This window comes from Biomphalaria glabrata, chromosome 2 (assembly GCF_947242115.1).
Source record: "Biomphalaria glabrata chromosome 2, xgBioGlab47.1, whole genome shotgun sequence".
NCBI classification, from domain to species: domain Eukaryota; kingdom Metazoa; phylum Mollusca; class Gastropoda; family Planorbidae; genus Biomphalaria; species Biomphalaria glabrata.
In genome coordinates, this window is record NC_074712.1 from 38,632,322 (window position 1) to 38,654,319 (window position 21,998).

Here is a 21,998-nt window from a genome sequence, read left to right on the forward strand (position 1 = left end):
GGCATCACTTTGCTGTCAGTACCAAGCAAGATTTTTAGCAGAATCCTACTAAACAGAATAAAGGGAGCATGTGATGAACACCTAAGGGAAGAACAGGCCGGATTCAGAAAAGGGAGATCTTGTGCTGACCAAATAGCTACACTCAGGATAATTGTAGAACAATGTGTCGAATGGCAATCTCCTCTCTATGCAACTTTTGTTGACTTTGAAAAAAGCTTTTGATAGTGTCGACAGAGAATCTATCTGGACTGTAATGAGACATTATGGGATCCCCAATAAAATAATAACCATAATCAAGAACCTTTATGATGGTTTCACCTGCCAAGTAACCCACTGTGGCAAGCTGTCAGAGGAATTTCAAGTCACAACAGGAGTCAAACAGGGATGTCTTCTTTCACCACTTCTGTTCCTTATAGTACTGGATTGGGTCACAAAAGAAGCCAACTCTAACGCAGGGAAAGGAATCCAATGGACTCTCACACAAAAGCTGGAAGATCTGGAATTCGCTGATGACATAGCCCTATTATCACACAGACTACAGGATATGCAAGAAAAGGTCACAGCTTTAAGCGAAGTAGGAAAAAGAGTAGGCCTCAAAATAAACCACCAAAAAACTAAAGTACTTAAAGTAAACAATAAACAAAGTGGAGACATAGTATTGGATTCTCAGACAATAGACCAAGTAGAAAATTTTATATACCTTGGGAGTGTAGTCAGTATATCAGGTGGAACAGATGAAGACATTAAACGCCGTATAAATCTAGCATGTCAGACATTTACACAGCTAAAACCAACCTGGAAATCTCCTCACATCTCAAACAAGACTAAGCTAAGAATCTTTAACTCTAATGTCAAGGCTGTCCTACTGTATGGTTCTGAAACATGGAGAACAACTGAAGCCACAACAAAAAAAAATACAGACCTTCATCAACAGATGCCTGAGAAATATCCTAAAAATACACTGGTATGACAAAGTAGAAAACACCAAACTGTGGGAGATGAGTGGACAGAAAAATATAGAAGTGCAGATCTTAGAGAGGAAGTGGAGATGGATTGGTCACACCCTTAGAAAAGATACCAGCAACAGAGCTAGGCAGGCCATAGAGTGAACCCCCAGGGAACAAGACGCAGAGGAAGACCAAAAAGAACATGGCGACGCAGTGTACTTGAAGAAGCAGAGAAAACCGGGAAGAGCTGGGACACCATCAAAAAGCTAGCAAGAGACCGTGGAGAGTGGCGTGTTTATGTCGAGGCCCTATGTTCCATGAGGAACTCAAAGGAATGATGATGATGATGTGTATGTGTGTTCTGTACACACGTTTATGCATAGGGTTAGGGTTTACTGGGCGTTAGGGTTAGGGTTTGGAAAAAAATCGCCCCCCCCCCCTCCAAAGTTCTGGATCCGCCAGTGCTAAGGCCGCAACTGCTAGTTATAAATATCTAGATAAACACTGTGACAAAAGCAGGATTAAATAATATAAACTGTGACCCGCTGATCTAGATCTGCATTTAAGTTGTAGATTACTCGTTGTTTATTTATAAACATGATGTCATATATGTTTATTTTCATTACAACGCCAAATTCGTTTAGCCCTACAATCCTGGCGGGAAAACATACTACAAATTCTTTTTTTTTTTTTTTTTTAAATTAAACATGAACCAGATTCTAGATCTGATTTAAAAAATACAGAAGTAACTTAGATCTAATTTTTTTTTTTACACTTTGATCTTAGCCAAAACTAATTTGGTAATGTCTAGATTTTCAAGGAAACCTGTTCTTAAAATAGAACTAGTCAGAAACGAACGGATTTCTCCGAAAAGTATTAGAAATAGTTTTATTTGGCCTATTCACTTGCATGTTTAAAAACAACATAAGAAAAAAAAAATAGGTGTAAAATATTGATAGACTATAGGGCCTATTATATAGAGCTATAAATAACACTGACACCCTTATCGTTCTTTCGGTTATTGAAAATACAAATCTAACTAAAACTAGTTCTAGAATTGTAGATAACATATTCTAGTCTAGATTTAGAATTAGATTATAGAATCTAGATTATTTCTTCTATTTCTTAATTTCTAGATCATGCAATTCAGAATTCGCTGAAATTTCTAGTGCAAACCGTGCCACGAAATAGATATACTCTAGCTATCACTAGATTATAGACCTAGATATAAAAGCAGCCAAAAAGACTGCAGGTTCTCATTTTAGTTAATTAAATTAATCATTATGTCATCTTGTCTAGCTTGTTTCTCCAAACTAATAGCCTACTAGGCTACTGACATGATGAGTACCTATATACTATAGATACCTACTCATATACTTTCTCATTTCTTTTAAGATGTAGACTAGTATTTATGAACATTTGTTAAATATAGGCCTATATCATTTTATAAATTTTTCTCATGCATTCTGTCTTTTTCATTCATTTTGCACCTTAAGTTTATACAATGTCAGCCATTTTTGCATGGGGAGATGATAACTCAGGAGCTCTTGGACTTTGCAGCTCAGATAATAGGACAATATGTTCTCCTAGCCAGATTCACTCATTAAATGGGAAAGAAATACAAAGTATAAGCAGTGGTACAGGTCATACATTGGTGTGTTTGAAAGATGGCAAAGTTCTTAGCTGTGGTTATAATGACTTCAGACAATGTGGTCGAGATATTCAACTTAACAAGCTAGGCAAGTGTTTAAAATATAAACATTATTTTTCTTAAAAAGAAAATTCTCAAAAAAGGAGAAAATGGCTAGTGAAGGCTATAATGTTATATCAAATGATTTATCCAGGGTGCATATTTGTTGATGTAAATATTGATTTTTTTTTAATGTAGTGTATAATACTTTTATGTGCTGTACAACAATATGAATTTTTTTATTTTAAGTACTTCAATAATAAAGTTTCTTTATATATTTTATATCAGTATTGCATTCTTAGTTCTACTCTGTGGGGCATGGTAGCTCAGTGGTAAGCCCTTGGCTTCTAAACCAAGGTGTCTCAAGTTTGAATCCTGGTGAAGACTGGGATTTTTCATTTTCTAGATTTTTAGGGCTCAGCTGACTGATGGGTTCCGGATATTAGTAAGTAAAAGTGGTTGGTCCTTGAGCTGGTCACAGAATCAGATGACCTTTACATCATCTGTCCTATAGATTGCTAGGTCTGTACTTATTTACTCTATCTTTATTTCTTATGATGTTAATTTCAAATGCTTTGATTTGTTTTGATCTTCATACACACAAATAGCCTACCACATTTGCTTACCATTATCTCTGTAAATAATATGGGACATTAAACATATATAATGCATGTAAAAAGTAAAAGATTTCCTTTCAGACCTAGCACTTTATAATATGAGAATCTAGCCAACTCAACATCTATGTAATCAATTATCTTTTCCTTAAATAATATCATAAGATAAACTCATAATCACACATACATCTGAATTGAATTTAAACTTGAGATCCTAATTTTAAAAGCCAAGTATTTTATGACTTAGTTACCAGCTTACTAAATAACACATGTAAGAAACAAAAAGATTCTAATTATACAGGTGAAGTTGGAGAAGGTCTACAGCCCCATCATGTGATTCAAGTGGCTGCTGGAGCCTCACATAGTGTTGTACTCACTCAAGCTCATGAAGTTCTTACATGGGGCAAAAATACTGAGGGTCAGTTGGGAAGGGGTGATGTGGAAGAGAACTTCACAGGTACACCTAAGTAAGTATAAGTCCAATCAGTATATTAATGTTTTTTCAGTTGTTTTTTTTTTTTTATTGAATCATGAATATGTAAATATATGTTGATTAATTAAAAAAAAATTATTGTTCCCTTCATTTTTCATTTTCATTATTAAATTTTTTAAATTTTATGCTACAGCATTTCAGTCATTTCTGTGTGTACATTCAAAAGATTGATATTTCTCCTTTAATGATATTTAATGTTTGTTCTACTTCTTGTGTATGAACATATGACCAAGCCAGCAAAGGCATCTACTGCTGATAACAGTGCAGGTGTCTGGGCACCCTGCTTTTCGCAGCACTCCTGATGAAAGTGTTTATATCATCTTTAACTAATTTTACCTTCAGACTTTGTTTATGTACTCTTAGAATACATCTATTTTTCTATGTATTTATATATCTTTTGCAGGTTAATAAAATCTCTAGCTGTTCATTGTGTGGTGCAAATATCTTGTGGTAATGACCATACAATGGTTTTAACAAATGGTGAGTCTTTTTTTTTCATGTTCATTGTGAAATTTTGAGTAAAAAAAAATAAAGCTAATTACTTTTTAAAGTCATCGAGTAATATCATCTATTCTAATTTAGTACTTTTGAAGATTGGAAAAGTAAGTAAAGTTGCCCTTTCAGACCTTGCGATCTATATTGCAGATGATGTTAAGGTCATCTGTTTCTGTGACCCATGGTTGATGAGGGTGTCATGTAGCCAGCACAACAACCAACTGCTTTTACTTTTTCCCAACTAATGTCAGGTACCCATTAGAGCTGGGTGGACTCAGAGGCACCCAAAGATTCCAAAATTAGAAATTCCAGTCTTCACTAGGATTTAAACCTGGGACCCCAGTTTGGAAGTCAAGTACTTTACCACTCAGCCACCACACCTCCTTAAAGATTGGAAGTGAAAATGACTGTTTTAGTGATTGGGATCATTTGTTGTAAAGAGTTTCTCAGGATATGTTTGTGGATTAACTCTGCCAACACTTATAGATTCATAAAGGACATTTTTTTGTTTATTCAATACCACAAGTTGTCTGAAACAGTACCCATACATGTGTTTTTGTGATTAAAAAAAATGACAATGACAAAGTATTACTAGTTCCAGTTACACTTTTTCTATCTATTATAGTGTTCCAAAACATGTATTTAGTATTTTATAATATGTAAATAAAGTAGCAATTATACATAAAACATTAAACATTATCTTCAAATATAAAACAAAACCTAATAAAATACTCAGAAAAACTCAAAGATAAAGGCACATTCCTTGTTCCATATGCTAGGATGAATTTGTACAAATGCTTCTACTTTTCTAATGCTTATAGATCATGGAATGGGTTGCCTGAGTCAGCTAGGAAAACCAATGATTTGACATAACATGCATGATTAGATTGACGTAGGAACACATGTATGACGTTGTCATCTTTTTTTTTGAAGTAATATCTATATTTCATAAGATAAGATAATATTCATTGTTTAACATCTCACTTATGTTTTGAATTTTCAGAAGGATGTATTGCTACATGGGGTTCCAATTCATTTGGTCAGTTAGGAATCGGTCTAGATCAACACCTGTATAAATATAGAAATCAGCCTTGTTTTATTGCGTGTTTGAAAGGATTACCAATTGCTCAAGTGGCTGCAGGAGGCAATCATTGTCTGATCCTATCCAAGTCAGGAGCCATCTTTGGATGGGGAAGAAACAGGTAACAGATCATATATTGATCTTAGTTATCAATGCAAGATTACTTATTTTCAAACTTATCAAATTAATTTTTTTTTCTTTAATAGAAATTATTATCTTAAATTTTATTGGGAAAGTTGACAGGATATAAACTCTATAGAATAAATATGATTCATTGATATGATTGTAAAATATAGAAATTTTATCATAATTTATTATATTTAAAATAAAATTAATTTGAACTTGATACAGGAACTCTCTTATTGGTTTTCTATTGTTCATCTGCCTCTCTTATTTCAGTGCAATTATGAAAACCATATAGTCTGAGAATTCACAAGCATTAGCACCGATAATGTCTCATTACTCTGATTTTTAATGGAGCAATGCAAAATATTTTTTGGGGAAGTTAGTTTATTAGAGTATTTATTTAATCTACAGTAGCCTTCATTATATTCAGAGAAAAATAAAAATTTTTGGGAAGTTTTATAACTTTACTGGCTGTTGTTTGACTTCTGTTTGTTTTACATCATTAAATATGTATTATAAATAATATTTCTAATAATTTTTGCTACAATTACTAAATATTCAAAATTGAAAATAGATTTTGTTACACCTATTTAATAAAGTATTTTAATATTGTTAAATAATTAGTTAGAAATAATAGTGCACTAAATATTTTTTCCCTTGGAGGATTTAACAAAAGAAACACAGAGTAATTTGCACTAAAGTTTCAACATACATTCAAATGATAAAGCAAACAATGTTGTTGTTTTTTCTCCTCACAAAAAGAAGGTACATACACAGGCTAAGGTCACTAAATTGAATCTAAGTTTCAAATTTTATGATAAAACATCACCTTTTTTTTCAGTTTTGGTCAGCTGGGATTAAATGACACAATTGGTAAGATTTATTTTATGACGCATCTTGTAAGTTTTTACTAGGTTCAAATAACCTTCTACCAAGTCAAATTTTGGTTGTATAATTTGAAGCATTTCTTAGTTACTCTGTCTTACAATTTTTCTTTCATTGAATAGCATTTCTAGTTTTCCACAATGCTCCATTTGTGCACAAAAAGGTTAAGTGAAAAATGTATGATTGAATATAATTTAATTTTCAAATGCACAGTAAATGTAGAAAATGCTAAGTTGTAAGAAATGTAATTTAAGGTAATACTATTTCTCTCTCACATATATTTATTCAAAAACAGATTTCCATTCACCTAACCAATGTAGACCATTGCGCAGTCAAAGAATCAAATATATTTGTTGTGGTGAAAATCATACTGCTTGTCTTACAGTGGTTGAGTATTTTATTTCTGACATGTAGTTTAAAATTTAAATAAAAACAGTATAAAAAATGAAAAGCACTTTAAAATTTAGATTGAAAAATGTTTATTTTTAAAACAGATATTTTGATTCTAGGAAACATTTCTTTCTATTTTGTGATGTTTGGTCATGTGCATTGTGTGACATAATTTGAATTGTATAATGATGCTTTTGATTCTCAGGATGGTAGAGTGTTTACCTTTGGTGCAGGAACATATGGTCAACTAGGCCATGGTAGTTGCAACAATGAGATCTTACCTAGGCAGGTGATAGAGTTGTCAGGAAGTGAGGTGTCACAGATTGCTTGTGGAAGGTAACTTTTTTTTTTCTCTTTCTCATGTCAAGCTATTGATCAACACTTTGATCTGTAGATTGATAAATATCTTTAGATACCTAAACTATTTACTTAGAAGTTAAAAGAAATATGCTATACATATTACTTCATTTGAATTCAAATTTGGAATCATTGAGATGACAGTCCAGAGTACATACCACTTGATTAGGCAGCCATCCACTGGATCATGCCATGTAAGTTTTTTGGGGTTTAAACAATGTCACTAAGCTAACTAATTATTGCCATTTTATAAAATTATATAAGCTTACATTTCTTTATGAGTTAATAATTGTTATTAAATTCTTATGATAATTCTTATGATGCAAGTAGATCTAATAGATAAGAAAAAAACTAATTCGCTAATTAAGTATTTAAAACTCCAAACAAAAATACAGTTGTAGACTTGAGAAAAACTTTGTTCTTTTGATTGTTTGTTACTACTATATTTTATGTAGTTTTTTATTTTACAACAAAAACATTTTCTTTTTTTGTGTGTATTTGTGTGTTCAGAAATCACACATTGGCCTTGAATGCCAAATCTGGACGCTTGTATGCTTTTGGATTAGGTGGAGTTGGCCAGCTTGGGCTTTCAACAACAGATAATAAAAACACTCCAGTTTTTATACCATGTCCATTTGTCTTAAAAAATACACAACATTCATTGATGCAGGAAAAGAATCAAGGTCTAAATTTGAAAGTGAAAAGTATATATGCAGGTGGTGATCACAGTTTTGTAATTACTCAAGATGTAAGTTTTAATTACAAATATCATTTTCTGTTCTATTTAATGCTTAGAAAACAACTAGATGAAATTTTCTTAATCAAATGCTTTAAAAACTAATTATATAGGCTATGTATATTTATATTTAATATTTTTACTCAATGAATAGATCAATTTTTAAATAATTTAAGTGTGGTTATTCTGTTTATTTATTTTTTGGAAAATTGTTTAAAAAGTAAATATATATATATATATATATATATTATACAAAGATTGTCTTGTAAAAATATAAAGATTTTCTTGAGGACTTGTTTAAAGAAATGTATATAGTTTTCTATTACTTAAATCACAGTATATAAAATTTTTAGATAAAAAAAATAAACAAGAATATTAGAAATTTAAAACATGTTTTAATATTCAATAAATAAAATGAAAAGAAAGTTATTTTTTACAGCAGTGTCAACCTGAAGATTACAGAAAAGAAGATCCAGCAAGGCAGATATTAACATTAACTCCTGAAAGAATTAAGATGCTTCGGTCTCTGCAGAAAAATGAAACTCTATCAGATGATATTAAGTATGATTTCTACAAGTTTATTTAATTACACACTTCTCACTTAGTTTGTTAGAAATTGAATAGATGCCCAGTTAATTAGTTGTCTGGAAGCACTTCTGTTCTTTGATGGTTTTTAATTATCTATTCTTCTCATTCTTATTCCTGATTATGTAGACCAGTGATGCTCAACCTAATTCGACCAGCGGGCCTTTTAATTTCTGACTCTGATGTCACAAGCTACATCAATAAGAAGATATAAAAATGAAATAAAATTGATTTGAAATTAATTTTATTATGAGAAATCTGTGAATTTAGTACTTATATTAATTAATGGGTTATTTGAAGTTAATCTTTTTTTTTCAAATTGGAAAAGGAGTTCATTTCTCTACTTAAAATGTGAGCAACATTGTAGCTAGCATTACCACCCACTCATTTTTTTGTCTCTTTTTTGTGTAAATATTCAAAGTGTTCACAAAGTTAATGCATAACTTTAAGATTGCTTTTTTTTTTTATACAGTTACCCTGTACTGGTACTAATAAAAGAACTGCTTAAAAAATTTAAATACAATTCAGCTTAATTGTTTAGGAAGATACAAATTTTCTGTAAAAAAGAAATAAATCATTTCTTTTTCAGTGAGATTATCCAGATTTTTTCAAGTGCTTCATGTCTCAATGGCTCATTTCTTTTAGAGTAAGTGAAAACTTTATATTCCGCGTAGATCTGTTATTTGACAAAAAAAAATAATTATAAAAGGGTAGGTATTTAAAAACTTTATTTTCTCCCAGTGATGATAAGCACTACAATACTACCAGTAAAAAACATGGTGTAGACATGATTGCTGTGAGAAAATTTTTTCAAGACCTATCTACAATTTCCAATGTTGAAATTATACATAAGGTAATTTTCTGATTTTTTTTTTAATTGACATATTTATCTAGAAGTGAGAAGAGAATATAATTCTTTCACTGTTTGACTATTGTTAAATCTTTCAAATGTATTCCTGTTTTGTCAGTGTCCTTCAGTCATTTTTGTTTTTTACAAATTGCAGATATCAACAGCAATAGCACAAAGCTTATGTCCATCATTACTGAAGTCTCCACCTGATGTAGAAGCCCTGCGTATCTACCTTATACTACCAGAGTGTCATTTGTTTGATCAGCCTCAGTTGTACAGTTCAATCATTTGTCCTTTTGCCAAGTCTCTTCTCTCACTGAGCAAAGTTGTTCTAGATAAAATCAGTAAGTTTTAGTACATAATTTACTTATTATATCAGTGCAATTTTTTTAATGGCAAAACATTATTTTTATTTTATTCAATCACTGTACATTGCTAAGTCCATGTTTGCAGATATATAATTCAATAAATAATCAGAGCGTACATTTTAAATTGTCTTAATTCACTTTATTGATCTTTCAAATAATGATTTTTAGATCGTTTGAACAAGTAGAAAATGCATATCATTTGAATATAAAAAGAACAAATTGGTTACACTAGAGAAAATTGTGGTATTTTATGAAGAAAAGGTTAAAGCTATAGCTTAAGGGTTAAAAATTATTGATAAAAACTTATTTTGAAAATTTTGGTTTCTCTTTACGTACCCTTATTTTCTATTCATACTATTAAATACACAAAAATCTTTTAAAAAAATAGACAACTTTTATACTTGCAAGTAAAAAAATTTTTAACCATCATTATATTTACATCCCTATAAATTTTTGGAAAAAAAAACATGTTGTTATTAGTGCAATGAAATAAAGAAATATATTTCTAAATTTTAATAAAATCAGGAGTCACCTATAATAACTTTGCTCCATTTCCAATGCTCAATTATATCATCTTTAGGATTAGGAATTAGAATAAATATTTTACATCATATATTTTAAGCTGTTTTATTTAGCACATATCTTTGACAGAAATAAATTTCAAATTTTGGTTTCTTCATTTTAACACTATTTGGCCAATTCTGAATCTTACTTTCAGATTCATGGTGGGTACTAAACCAACCATCTTTTTTTAACAGATTAGTTGTGGTAAGTAGCTTTTATCCAATAAAAAATAACTAATTGTAACAAAAGTTTATTAAACCTTTTCAAAATATTTATGCCAATTTTTCAGAGTTACAAAAATGTCATAAAATATGTATTCCACTTACCAGTAACAGTTCATGAATTCAGCACAGATGAAGTAAGTATTTTTTTTTTGACATCTTATCATTTGAAACATTTTTATATTAGAATTATTAATACTGCTTTCACATGAATTTTAATTGTTTTATTTCTATAGTATATGACCCTTCAGTTTGGATTACTAATATCCCTGGAAATGTTGAGTATGCTTTATATGGTAAGATTTGCTACAAACTTAATTTGCCATAGAATTATTCTTTTTTGTAAAATAATTTGCTTTACAGTTCATTTTGAAACATTTATTCATTTGATATTTAATTTACATTTTGTGTGGTAATAAATTATTAATAAAATTTGAAATAAAATGTCATTCTTTGAATAATTTAATTACTTATTTTTTATAATGCAGATCAATGAAGCTCATAATCAGATTATTCCTTATGATAAATTCTATTTGCCTGAATTGAAAAACAGTGTGGATATTATAAATGACTACACCACATTGGTCCAAGCATCTGTTTTCCCAAATCTAATTAAACAGGTTTGAAAACTATATGGTAACATATATGTTGTGTGGAGTAAATGTGTTTGTGATGACTTAGTTTGGTTGCAGAAAAGAGTTGTTTGTAATAAATAAAATCTTTTTTTTAAGTCATTGTTGAACAAGATTTTCTTTTTTCTCTTTGAAAAGGGGGAGGGGATTATTTAGATATTGAACAAGTCCGCTTAGGTATAAAGTACTTTAAATTGATGGGTATAACTTTGAACTAGACTTTCACCAATTTAATTAATACATTAAGCTAAATGGGTAACAAGATATATTTGTAACTAATATTTTTTCTGGTGTTACAATTTTATAAGTAGCATATTATTCATCTACTTGGCACATTGTTCTTAAAGCCATCTCAATAGACATAATGGTGTTACTAAGACAAGAGATTTTGGGTTAACATTTACATAATTTTTCATTTTAAAAATTCCCCTTTTACACCTTGTGATCTATATGGCTGATTATGTAAAGGCCATTTGTTTCTGTGGCCAGCACAATGACCAACCACCTTTACTTTTTCCCAACTAATTGCAGGCACCCATTAAAGCTGATTAGAATCAGAGGACCTTTAAAGATCCCAAAATAAAAAATTCCAATCTTCATCATGATTTGAACACAGGACCTATTGGTTCAGAAGCCAAGCACATTACCACCCAGCCAACTTTCCACCAAATTTTTCATTACATACACTAAAAGCTTTAGCTTTTTGGCATTCAAATAGGAAAATCCTGTTTACAAAACAAAAACAAACAGGTTGATCTGCTCTCCATTTGTTTTGAAAATTACTGTAGAATTTTCTATATAATAACAACTGCTGAATAGAATAGAACACTGAAGATGACTTAAGTTTCAAGACAGAACTAAGAGTTGTTATTTGATAGGATCACCACACAAGTCACAACATTTGGACTGGTTTTTTTTAGAGAATTAAAGTATCAGACTTTGATCAAACCACAAACTCTATTTAAACATTACATTACAATTAGTACATTTAAATTTAACACTGTAAATGCCAGTGTTCTTACATTTTATCCTGTGATGAAAAATTAACCTTTTTAATTGAGACAATATGGCCTTTAATTTTTAAATTTAACATTTTGAGGGAAACAGTATTGATTCAGTTACATATACACTTTAAAAGTTTTTATGCTTTGTTTTTTGGTAAAAATGTGTAATAAATTATATACCTGTATATAAGTCTTTTTCAAGACCTGTAAATCCATACTTAAGCTCTTTTTTTCAGTTTTTATAATCAAAATTATGTTGAAATTTCAAGTGACAATTTATTTGAAGGTTAAAAACAAAACATTGACGTTCATATTCTGTTTTCATTAAAAAAAAAAAGAAGCAACCTTTTTATGTTTAATAAAATTCAATGTTTTCTTTTATTTTTAGAAAGCCTTCTACTTTTGCAGTTATCCATTTCTGTTTGATGCTGAAGCTAAAAGTGTATTACTTCAAACAGATGCTGCTCTACAAAGGGAGGTAATTGCATAAACTATTAAATGTATAAGTAATCAGAATGATTGTTAAAAAATATATTACTGTAAAATTTTTGTTTTACTTTTCAATCTATTTTTTGTGTGTCTTACAAGCAATTTATCAGATATATTTTTGACATCCATTAATGTTGAACTAAAATAATTAATTGAAAAACTTTTTGTACTTACTCAATTTTGTATCAAGATGTTTTATTTCATTTTTTTAGCAGTCCACTCAAGGATTCATATAACTACATTACTCGTATACATCATTCCATCAAATCACCTCAATGTTAATCTTACAATCCATATTAAAAACTGTATTTATAGCTTAAATTCAATTCCTTTCATTTGTTTTAGCACATTTATTTTAATTAGTTGGTTTTAAAGTGCCCTTCTGCATTTAAAATGTACTATATTTGTGTAGATGGCTCGTATAAGAACAGTACAGAACAATTTAATGTCATTTTTTCCACTACAATGGTTCAATCCTAATCTTGGATGCCTTGAACTGAAAGTAAACAGAAACACTTTAGTAGAAGACACATTAAAAGAACTGAGAAAAACAGAGCTGACAGAGCTAAAAAGTCCTCTGAAGGTAAAACATAGAACACATGCTTTTTATCATCTTTTTTTTTTTTTTGGTGTGTATGCAGCATTGATATTGTCTTATGTGCTAATAAAAATACTCCATACAACCTGTGTACTATGAAAGAGGCTAGGGTTGTAATACAGAGGACATCATGGCATTGTGCTAATGAATACTGAGTTGAGTTCGGTGAAAGCATTCAGCTTTCATCCCAAACAAGCAACATCAGAGGCATGTTTGACATATTCCTTGAACATATGAAAATATCTTCTAGTTGAGTGCTTTTATTTTAATGACATTGCACATTTACTTTGTTCTGCATCCCCATTTAAGTTTTTGTTTTTCAGATTGTATTTGAAGATGAGGAAGCAGTTGATATTGGAGGAGTTAGGAAAGTAAGTTACCTCAGTTCTGTTTTTATATACAAAATAAACTTTAATAATATTTTTTTAATTTTGAGGCAGCATAGTGATTCAAATATCTAAATCTTAATTATATGCTAAATAGTTGTTTTTTTTGTTTCAGTTTTTTATAATTTTTTATATTATATATTCCAATTATCTTTCATTAATAAAAAAATGGCATGTGTGGCTGAGTTGTATTTGCAACATGGAAACTTTCTTGCAGATACCTCTCCCCCCCTCCCCCCACTGGTCCATAAAGGACATGGACCATAGTGTTTAAGCATGAAAGTTGTGCTTTATAATAGCAATTTAAAAGAACATTCTTTTGTAAGTTTTTTTTTTTAAAAGAAGTAAAGTTCCCCTTTTAGACCTTGTGGTCTATTGAGCAGATGGTGTAAAGGTCATCTGTTTATGTGGCCTACAGTTAACGAGGGTGTCATGTGGCCAGCACAACGACCAACCGCCTTTACTTTTGTTCAACTAAAGTCAGGTACCCATTAGAGCTGGGTAGACTCAGAGGTGCCCAAAGATCCAGAAGTTAAAAATCCCAGTCTTCACCAGGATTTCAACCTAGAACCTCCAGTTCAGAAGTCAAGAGCTTTACCGCTCAGCCACCGTGCCTCCAAAGTATTTTTTACTTGTATAATATTATGATTTTTTAAGCTTATAAATATACATGCCTTTTCACAGGAGTTTTTCATGCTTTTTATACGTAAACTACTAGATCCTGAATATGGCATGTTTAAACTTCATGAAGACTCCAATTTTCAATGGTTTGATCCTTCTGTAAGTAACTTTATTGCTGATAGCATAATATTTTTAAAATTATTATTCTTAAAACAAGAACTGAAACAAGATTGAAATAAAGAGATGCATTTCTCTGTATTTGAGAATAAATGTTTTACTATCTACAGTCATCCAAAGATTCAAGTATGTTTCATATGTTTGGAATTATATGTGGCCTTGCAATCTACAACTTTATCATGATAAATCTTCAGTTTCCATTAGCATTATTTAAAAAGTTGCTAAAAAGGTAATATGTTTTAAAAATATGTTTCATTTTTTAATATTGTGTTGTCATTTTGTTTGGTACTCTCAAGTCAAACAGTTACATTTTCATAGTCAGTTTGTAATCAGGATCTTTGCTTTTTAGTACATGGAAGTTAATATCAATATCCATGAAGTGCTATCTTCCTAGCAACCTCTTTCAATTTGGTCAGAAGCTCCATCCCAATTAAGTCACTTAATTACCTGAATATAAATGAAAGCTTGAGCTGATACATATTTTGTGAACCCAATAGCTGTGTGTAAATATATATTTTTTTCCATTTTCTTTTTTTTTTTTGACACATTAAAAACTTATTGCTTAATCAAAATACTAAACTGATTTTTAACTAGATCTGTATATGTTTTACTCTCTTTAAAAAAAAAATGTCATGGAAAGATGAAAACTCATTGGGTAGGCAGCACAATGGTCGTAAATTTTTTTTTTTTTATAGAAATAAGTGAGCTTTAAATTCCTTTTAAAAAAAAGAACTAGTATGCCTCTGTATCTGACAATAATTTTAATTCTTATGAATTCTAAGATGTAAGCTTACATTATTTTCAAATCAACTTAAATGCATCAATAACTTTTAGCTAAATTTAAATTCTCTAAAGGTTAATGTAAAGAATATTAGAGATGCAAGTTACAAATTTTAAGTAAATTTGTCATATGACATTTGTTTAATGATAGACTTTAAAAAGTTTCCATATCTTTATACTTAGACCTGTCACACTTGATGACCTAACAGAATTAGAGCCTGTTGCTGGAAGGTAATATTTTTTAAAGTATTCGTTTCAATGTTAAATAACTACGTCTACTTCATTGGTAATGCATATTCTTGAAAAAAAATCTGTGATTCTGGCCGTTGAAAAAAGAAACTATAAACATTAAAAAAATGTGTGTGACTATAAAATGCGCATTAATAAAAAATTCAAAGGTTTTGAAACCAATACATCAATCAAAACCTCAAGGAACAGTCTTAGGCCCACTACTTTTTCTAATTTACATAAATGACCTACCCAATAGCATTAGTTCAGGAACAAAAGTCACCCAAAAATATGCCAGTTATTAAGAGTAACAACAAAACTAAAATAAAAACTACTTACTTTACTTATGGTAAACCAGTTACACAGACTAAAAATTCAAAATATCTAGGAGTAATAATAATTTAAAAGTTATCAGGGAACCCCCGATATTGATAAAATTATTAAAAAAAACAATTAAAGCATTATGGTTTATTAAAAGAAATTTTTAACCTTAGTTAGGCCAATATTACTATAGGCATCCTCCGTTTGGGACCCCTCAACTCTAGAAAACATAAAGAGACTAGAATAGATGCAAAAAAGAGCAGTAAGATTTATAGCAAATGAATTTTAACATTTGATTAGAGTAATGCCATTTGTAAAATCAGTAACTTTAGAGATACTTCAGGACTGAAGAATAAAAAGTAAAGTAACAATAATATTTAAAACACTGAACCATGATTTACAAATAGAAAAACAAAACCTAATGAAATACTCAGAAATACACAAAGATAAAGGCACATTTCTTATTTCATATGCTAGGACAATTCATACAAGTGCGATTAGAGAATGAAATGAGCTGCCTGAATTAGTCAGGAAAACCAACGATTCAGCAGAATTTAAATAGCTGATTAACATGCGTGACTATAAACAGCCAGGAAAACCAATGATTCAGCAGAGTTCAAATCGCTGATTAACATGCATAACTAGATTGACACATGAAATGCATAGGACATAATTATGTTTTGAAGAAATGTTTGTAGTCTTTAAGATAATAAAACAAATTCAGCTTTTTTAGTACCACAAACATTAAAAAATGTAAAAATATCAGCAATGCACCTAATTTTGTCCTATTAATATTTCACTCAGTATTAAAAATAAAATAATATAAAATAATGCATGTATTTTTTTTGTTGACATTTTAGAAGCCTCCAAAACCTACTCGACTATGATGATGATGATATTGAAGAGCAATTTCTTCTAGATTTTGAGGTATAATTGCCCATATTGAAAAATTTTATCTCTTTCTATGTTGCAGTGTCTTTTTCTCTAGCTAATGAATGCTGAAATGAGTATGGAAAAAAAATGCTGAAAAAAAAAAACTAAAAAGATTAACATAATTATTAATCATTGAAAAAAAACAAAACATTAGAAAATGGAGGAACGAGAAAAACAAAACAATTAAGAGGACCAATATTTACATGTCTAGGTTATTGAAAATTCAAAATATTTTATATGCCAAATCATTACTGTGGTTTTATAACTTTCAATGAAATAAGAATAAAATTAAAGAAACAGTTTTAAGAACTATTTTAAATCAAACACATTAACTTCATTAACAGAATCTATGTCCTGATGGAAAAAGCAGGCTTGTCAATCACACAAATAAGTAAGTCTATAGCCTGGCATCCATATCATTTCATCTGCACATCTGTGAGTAGTGTATCCCAGTTAATTGATAATCACAGACTAAAGTAAACAAAGTTAGTTTAAAGACACTGTAAAATAAATAGAACTATCATTTGTAAAATATCAAACCTTTTTTCTTTCTTATGAGAGTAATATTTATTGATTAATAAAACAATTGATTTTTTCAACTTTAATTTAATAATGATTTTTTTAGTATGCTTTTGTTTTTTACCCCTAAGTTATTCCCCTTGATGCTAATCCTTGGTTAAATTGTGCAGCATGGTACAAATGTGCTTATCATGGTAAACATATAAAAAGAAATGATTACATGTTGTTGCAGCAACATTAGTAATTCAATTGGTTAAAGTATAATAATTGATAGAAAACAAATAAATTAAACAATTTTGATATAGTTTCAAATATGATATACATGAGTTAATAAAACTAAAAACAACATAGAAAAACTATGGCGACCAGTCTATTGTAATTTTTACTAGATCTCTGATGTTGATGTAACTACATGTAAACATTTCATTTAAATATTGCTGTCTTTTGACATTATTTCCTAGTCCAAGCTAACAAGATTATAATATATATACATACATACATACATACATACAAGAATTGCTTGCTTAAGCTCCATAAGGAAATTTGTGCATTACATCAAACAAAACAAAGGCTTCCTTTATTTCCCCATTTCCTTTTTGTTATACTTATAGTCTAGTGTTGAGATTTAGAAGATAGCAAACAGATTAGGAACAAGTATACAATATTTCTTTAAGCCATTTACTATGGGGAAGTAATCAGATAGGTCACCATTGTGTCTAATTTGGCCTTTTTGTCCAACATGAATGGATAAAAACCATGTTGAGAGACTGAATCAGCCTTCCACATTAACTTCTTTTATTATCTGATTTTTAAAATGTTATTATCTGATTGTTTCTGCTTCTCCAGAGAAGAATTTATAGATCTGCATGTTGATAAATTATTGAATAAGTCCGTAGAAGTCCAGTTCAAAGCTTTTAGTGAAGGATTTCATAGTGTGTGTGGTGGCAAAGTCTTGGATTTATTTCACCCTCAAGAACTCCAGGCCATGGTAGTTGGGAATGAAGATTATGACTTCACTGAGTTGGAAAAGGTATTTAGTCTTCCAACATGATCTACATTTTTTAGTTCAGTGTATTCTTGATTTAATCTTAATAACAATACACATTTTGTTTTCAAGAACACAGAATACAAATTAGACTATCACAAATACCACCCAACTATTAGAATGTTTTGGGAAGTTTTTCATTCAATGAGTATGACAAACAAAAAGAAATTTCTATGTAAGTTTTTTTTCAAAAATATTTAATGAATTTCTTTTTTGAATGTTGATTCTGTTTTAATTTATTTTGAAATTTTAGTTCTTTTCTTAAACTAGTTTTTTATACTGCTTTTTAAATTCCAGTGTTTTTGACTGGCAGTGATCGTATTCCAGTTTTTGGAATGAAAGAAGTCAAGGTAAACACTTTTTAGTTTTCAGCTTTTAATTTCTGTTCTCTATTGCAAAATTTGAATGACATTTCATTGAATGCTGTCTTACTCTACAGATAATTATTGATCCTGATACAAGAGGTGAACAATATTTGCCTTCAGCACATACTTGTTTCAACCTCTTACATTTGCCAATTTATAAAGAAAAATCAACTCTGCAAAAAAAGCTGCTTATTGCTATTCAACAAACTGAAGGCTTTGGAATGAGATGAAACATCCTTGAGAAAGAAGATTCTCAAATACCAGAAAGCTTTATAACATTTCTTTTTTTTTTTATTTCTTAAAAAAAAAAAAAAAAAAATAATGATATTCCATGCTAAGACATTTCAATTTTTCATTATTGACAAATAGATTTCAATAAGATTTTAAAACTAGGGGATGATTTTTACCATTTTATAATCTTCTTTCTATATCAATATCATAGTGACCCACTAAATGATCTCAAGTAAAACATTGTTTTTTTTTATTCATCAGTCTAACTCAATCTACTCTGGTATATAGTTTATTTCATAAATATTTTGATGCCTTGAAATTCCATGAACTTCTTTATGCTATAGCACTCCAGCCTAACCATTTTGACAGCTATCATTCACAAATATTTTTTTTTAGTCTTAGACCATTAGTTTTTAATGTATTTTTCTAAGGTCTTATTAAGCTTTTGCTTGTCACTTTTAATTGTTCATGAGATAAAAAAAAATTATGAAAAATGAACCATTGAGGAATGGTAGTAATTTCACCTTCACCTATTCTTTAGACTGTTGGGGCAACACACTGTTGTTCTACAATCCTCTCTGTCTTTTGACTTGGATAGAATCTCTTTCAATGACGGGCCCATCCATTCTTTTATATTGTCTTCCCTTCGTTTTCTCTGTTTTCCTTTTCTTCTTTTCCTGGTAATGTTCCCTGAAGGAATGTCTTTTGCAAGCCCTGAGGACCTTGTGATATGGCTACAGAGTTTTAGCTTATGTTTTTTGACGGTAGTCATTGTTAGGTTCAATCGCTGTACTAATACTGCTTCTAATCTCTTCATTTGTAATGCTGTCTTTCTATGTGATACTTAGGATCTTTCTGAATAGCATCTCAATTCCATTGCTAGGATCCTCCTCTTTAGTTCTGCAGTCAGCGTCCAAGATTCGCAAGCATATAAGAATGTGACCATGACCATGGATCACATCAATCTGATTCTAGTGTCAAGAGCTATGCCTTTGTTTTTTCAGATTGTTTTATAAGTGTTGCTGTGATATTAATGATAAGGGAAAAAAAGAGACACTATTTGTTTATTTTAATGATTTCTAAATAGATTTTTACTGTACCTTGTTAAAATTGCCAACTAATCTACATTTTAAACTCCAAAACTATTTAAATTTATAGGCTCATGCAACAGGAATATTTTGTGATCACTTATCAAGTTTCATTTATTATACATTCTTTTCTTCCTTGTAAAATAATAATGCTTAGTAAAAATAATGTATATTATAAATTGTATTTGTAGGCTCCACATGTGACAAAATAAGAGCATATAATTATTTACTTATTTATACTTCGTTTTGACTTACAATTTGAATTCACAATTTTGCCTTTTAAGTTCAACCTTGGGGTAATTGGTACTTACAATACTTATAGTGTGACCATGACAGTAGCTTTATTTACTACTTTTTAAAAAATGACATTCATGAATTATTTATGAAGAAAATTATATAAATTGTAATAGCCTTTTTTTGTTATTATATAAGGATTGGTTGTGAACAGAGAGATGCTTATTAGAAGAAAAAAATTTACCAACCATTTACACTGTTATGAATGCTGACTTAATGCCTCATTAAAAGAGTAATTTTTATCAGTTATCAAAGTGATCAAGTGATATTTCACTTTTTGTTTTTACATCATCATACAAGAGAAAAAGTTTCTCTATTGTTTTTTTTTTAATGAATTTTTACTAAATGAACTTTATGTGAAATTTTTAGTGATCTGTGTAAAGCTGCATAACATGCATGACACTAGATTGAGATATGAAATAAATAGTAAATTTCCCCTTTCAGACCTTGCAGTCTATAAGGCAGATGATGTAAAGGTCATCTGTCTCTGTGGCCTACGGTTAACGAGGGTGTCATGTGGCCAGCACAATGACCAACTGCATATACTTTTCCCCAACTAATGTCAGGTACCCATTTAGAGCTGGGTGGACTCAGAGGCACCCAAAGATCCCAAAGTTTAAAATCCCAGTCTTCACCAGGATTTGAACCCCTGGTTTGGAAGCCAAGCACTTTACCGCTCAGCCACCATGCCTCCTAACATTAGAAATGCTTAGGACAAAATTATATTCTTTTTTGAAGTAATGTCTGTAGTTTATAAGATAATTAAACTAAAAAGGTGCAAAAATACACTCACTTTGATTTTACAAACGTTTTGTTCTCTTGAGGCTAATAAATAGATCTAGATCTAGTTATTTTTTACAAACTCATTATAGAGATGGAAATCATTCAGCGCAAAAGAAAAAATGCTTTTAATTAGCATAACAGTTTAGAAATCTAATGAAAATCAAACTGATAAATAAACAAATGTGACAGAATAAACAAAGCTCTATTTCTAATTTTTTAATGAGTTGATTTGCTAAAAAAAAACTATATGGCACTTGTAGCTTTTTTATTTTAATATGAATTCTAATTGTGTGTTTCTGTCATGTTAAAAAAAAAGTATTTAAAATTCCTTAGTTTTACCCAAATAGAATTCTTTTGGAAAAAAATGTGTGCAACTAAAATAATTTCAACTCATCCACAATTGTGTGTCCTATGTCTGCCTATACTTCGAAGCATCTGAATGTGGTTTCCCTAACCCTTACAAGAATAAAGCCTGACCTTGAACCAGATCCATCTCTCTATTGTGCACAAGTCTAAAAAATGTAGTAATTATTCTTAAAATTATTGTACATTCCTTTGTGGAGGGATCTGGCACAGTAATTCAATCGAAACTATCCAAAGTTAGCGCCTATTGGAGTGTGTCCGACTATTATCTAGACTAGCTAAATTGCCCTTTATTCGTGCTGTTATGCCCTCCATGCCTTTGCATTCTTTTTTCTTCACGCAGGCCTTCTTTCGCAACTTGTTTCAGCCATTAAAACCACTTGGTAACCAACCTCCCACACTGGCACATCCATGGGGGTAGGGGCCCGCGAATTTTAGTAGAGAAATCACAAAATTTGTATGGGAATTTCTTTACTTATATTAATAATATATACTAATTATTTAAACTGTAACCAATTTTTAGATTATGCCGCCCCACACCCTCTAGTTTGTTGTCCGATTTGATGGTGTGTGGGGCCCTCTCATAGGAAAACTTAATCACTTGATAGCTACTTTTCCATACGGACATTTAACCACTTGGTAATCACTCTCCCACTTACAACTCCAGATGGATGATATGAAGGAGAATATAACCCTTAAAAAGGAGGACAAAAATAGACCAAGTAAACTTTAAACATTG

The 21,998-nt window shown here is 30.2% G+C and overlaps 1 protein-coding gene across 6 annotated transcripts; it reads left to right on the forward strand.

Annotated features, from left to right (window-relative positions):
* The first annotated feature begins 1,978 nt into the window (after window positions 1–1,978).
* LOC106062766 (probable E3 ubiquitin-protein ligase HERC4) lies at window positions 1,979–21,108 on the forward strand. Of its 6 annotated transcripts, none has more exons than XM_013221085.2 (29): window positions 1,980–2,199; window positions 2,444–2,686; window positions 3,553–3,718; window positions 4,148–4,224; window positions 5,243–5,441; window positions 6,288–6,319; window positions 6,627–6,718; window positions 6,927–7,057; window positions 7,589–7,826; window positions 8,254–8,375; window positions 8,989–9,045; window positions 9,141–9,252; window positions 9,404–9,593; window positions 10,336–10,385; window positions 10,471–10,539; window positions 10,639–10,698; window positions 10,891–11,022; window positions 12,427–12,516; window positions 12,940–13,110; window positions 13,449–13,496; window positions 14,196–14,291; window positions 14,420–14,538; window positions 15,273–15,320; window positions 16,499–16,565; window positions 16,916–16,962; window positions 17,937–18,120; window positions 18,208–18,310; window positions 18,433–18,485; window positions 18,575–21,108. In XM_013221085.2, exons 2-29 carry the CDS (start codon window positions 2,452–2,454, stop codon window positions 18,728–18,730), a joined length of 3,144 nt encoding a protein of 1,047 aa, XP_013076539.2. In that variant the 5' UTR covers window positions 1,980–2,199; window positions 2,444–2,451; the 3' UTR covers window positions 18,731–21,108. The 6 variants fall into 6 exon arrangements, with proteins under 6 accessions (XP_055876414.1, XP_013076539.2, XP_055876409.1 ...); XM_056020434.1 differs by having other exon boundaries at window positions 8,257–8,375; XM_056020436.1 differs by lacking the exon at window positions 2,444–2,686 and having other exon boundaries at window positions 1,981–2,199.
* Window positions 21,109–21,998: the final 890 nt, after the last annotated feature.